This window comes from Notolepis coatsorum (assembly GCF_963971535.1).
Source record: "Notolepis coatsorum genome assembly, contig: SCAFFOLD_618, whole genome shotgun sequence".
Classification (NCBI taxonomy): domain Eukaryota; kingdom Metazoa; phylum Chordata; class Actinopteri; order Aulopiformes; family Paralepididae; genus Notolepis; species Notolepis coatsorum.
Genome location: NW_028170434.1, coordinates 124,842 through 125,897, shown reverse-complemented (window position 1 = coordinate 125,897; position 1,056 = coordinate 124,842). Strand labels below are relative to the sequence as shown.

The following is a 1,056-nucleotide window of genomic DNA, read 5'->3' as shown; positions in this document are numbered from 1 at the left end:
TGAGTACTTTATTATCTAAAGATGGTAAGTTAGAGTGTTGTGTTCATTCATAGTTAAAGACAGTAGAGGTTGAGTACTTTATTATCTAAAGATGGTGAGTTAGTGTTGTTCATTCATAGTTAAAGACCGTAGAGGTTGAGTACTTATTATCTAAAGATGTAAGTTAGAGTGTTGTGTTCATTCATAGTTAAAGACAGTAGAGGTTGAGTACTTTATTATCTAAAGATGGTGAGTTAGAGTGTTGTGTTCATTCATAGTTAATGACCGTAGAGGTTGAGTACTTTATTATCTAAAGATGGTAAGTTAGAGTGTTGTGTTCACTCATAGTTAAAGACAGTAGAGGTTGATTACTTTATTGTTCGGAGATGGTAAGTTAGTGTTGTGTTCATTCATAAAGACAGTAGAGGTTGAGTACTTTATTATCTAAAGATGGTAAGTAGGTGTTGTGTTCATTCATAGTTAAAGACGGTAGAGGTTGAGTACTTTCTGATCATCTCTCACATTCTACTCAATGAATGTCTTGTGAGATACACATGTCCTTCTGGCAGCAGAACGTCATGCTGTTTGACTTACTCAGATCTTCTGTATCACCTAAACATCGTCAAACACTCCCCCCCCCCCCCCCCCCCCCCCCCGATGTGTTGAAGTGGTCCGCTTTGGCAAAGCGTCAACAATGTTGAGACGGTAATGGAACAGAACCCTGGTGTTTCTCTCTCTCTGCCCAGGGTCTGGCTAAGCTGCGAGAACCGGAGGCCATCAAGGCCATCATGGAGCGCCTGGAGCCGGAGCTGAAGCAGATCCTGAAGAGGTCCACCACCCAGATAGCAGACCACGCCTACCAGAGGGGAGAGAACCTGGCCCAGGAGAGCAACCCCCGGTAGGTAGGGAGGGAGGGTGGTGAGGGAGGGAGGGAGGGAGGGAGGGAGGGAGGGAGGTGAGGGAGGGAGGGAGGGAGGGAGGGAGCTAAGGAGGGAGGTGAGGGAGGGAGGGAGACAGGGAGAGAGGTGAGGGAGGGAGGGAGACCAGGGAGAGAGGTGTGTAGTGTGTAGTGTCCTC

General features: G+C 46.9%; 1 protein-coding gene across 1 annotated transcript in view; it reads left to right on the top strand.

The window, feature by feature from the left end:
* Positions 1-725: 725 nt before the first annotated feature.
* LOC311248534 (exocyst complex component 4-like) overlaps positions 726-1,056 on the top strand; it is a gene marked incomplete at both ends in the record, with an annotated part of 88,556 nt that continues 88,225 nt past the window's right edge. The window contains one exon of the mRNA XM_084339399.1: positions 726-877. Coding sequence (XP_084195525.1) covers positions 726-877 — 152 coding nt within the window. The remainder of the gene's footprint in view (positions 878-1,056) is intronic.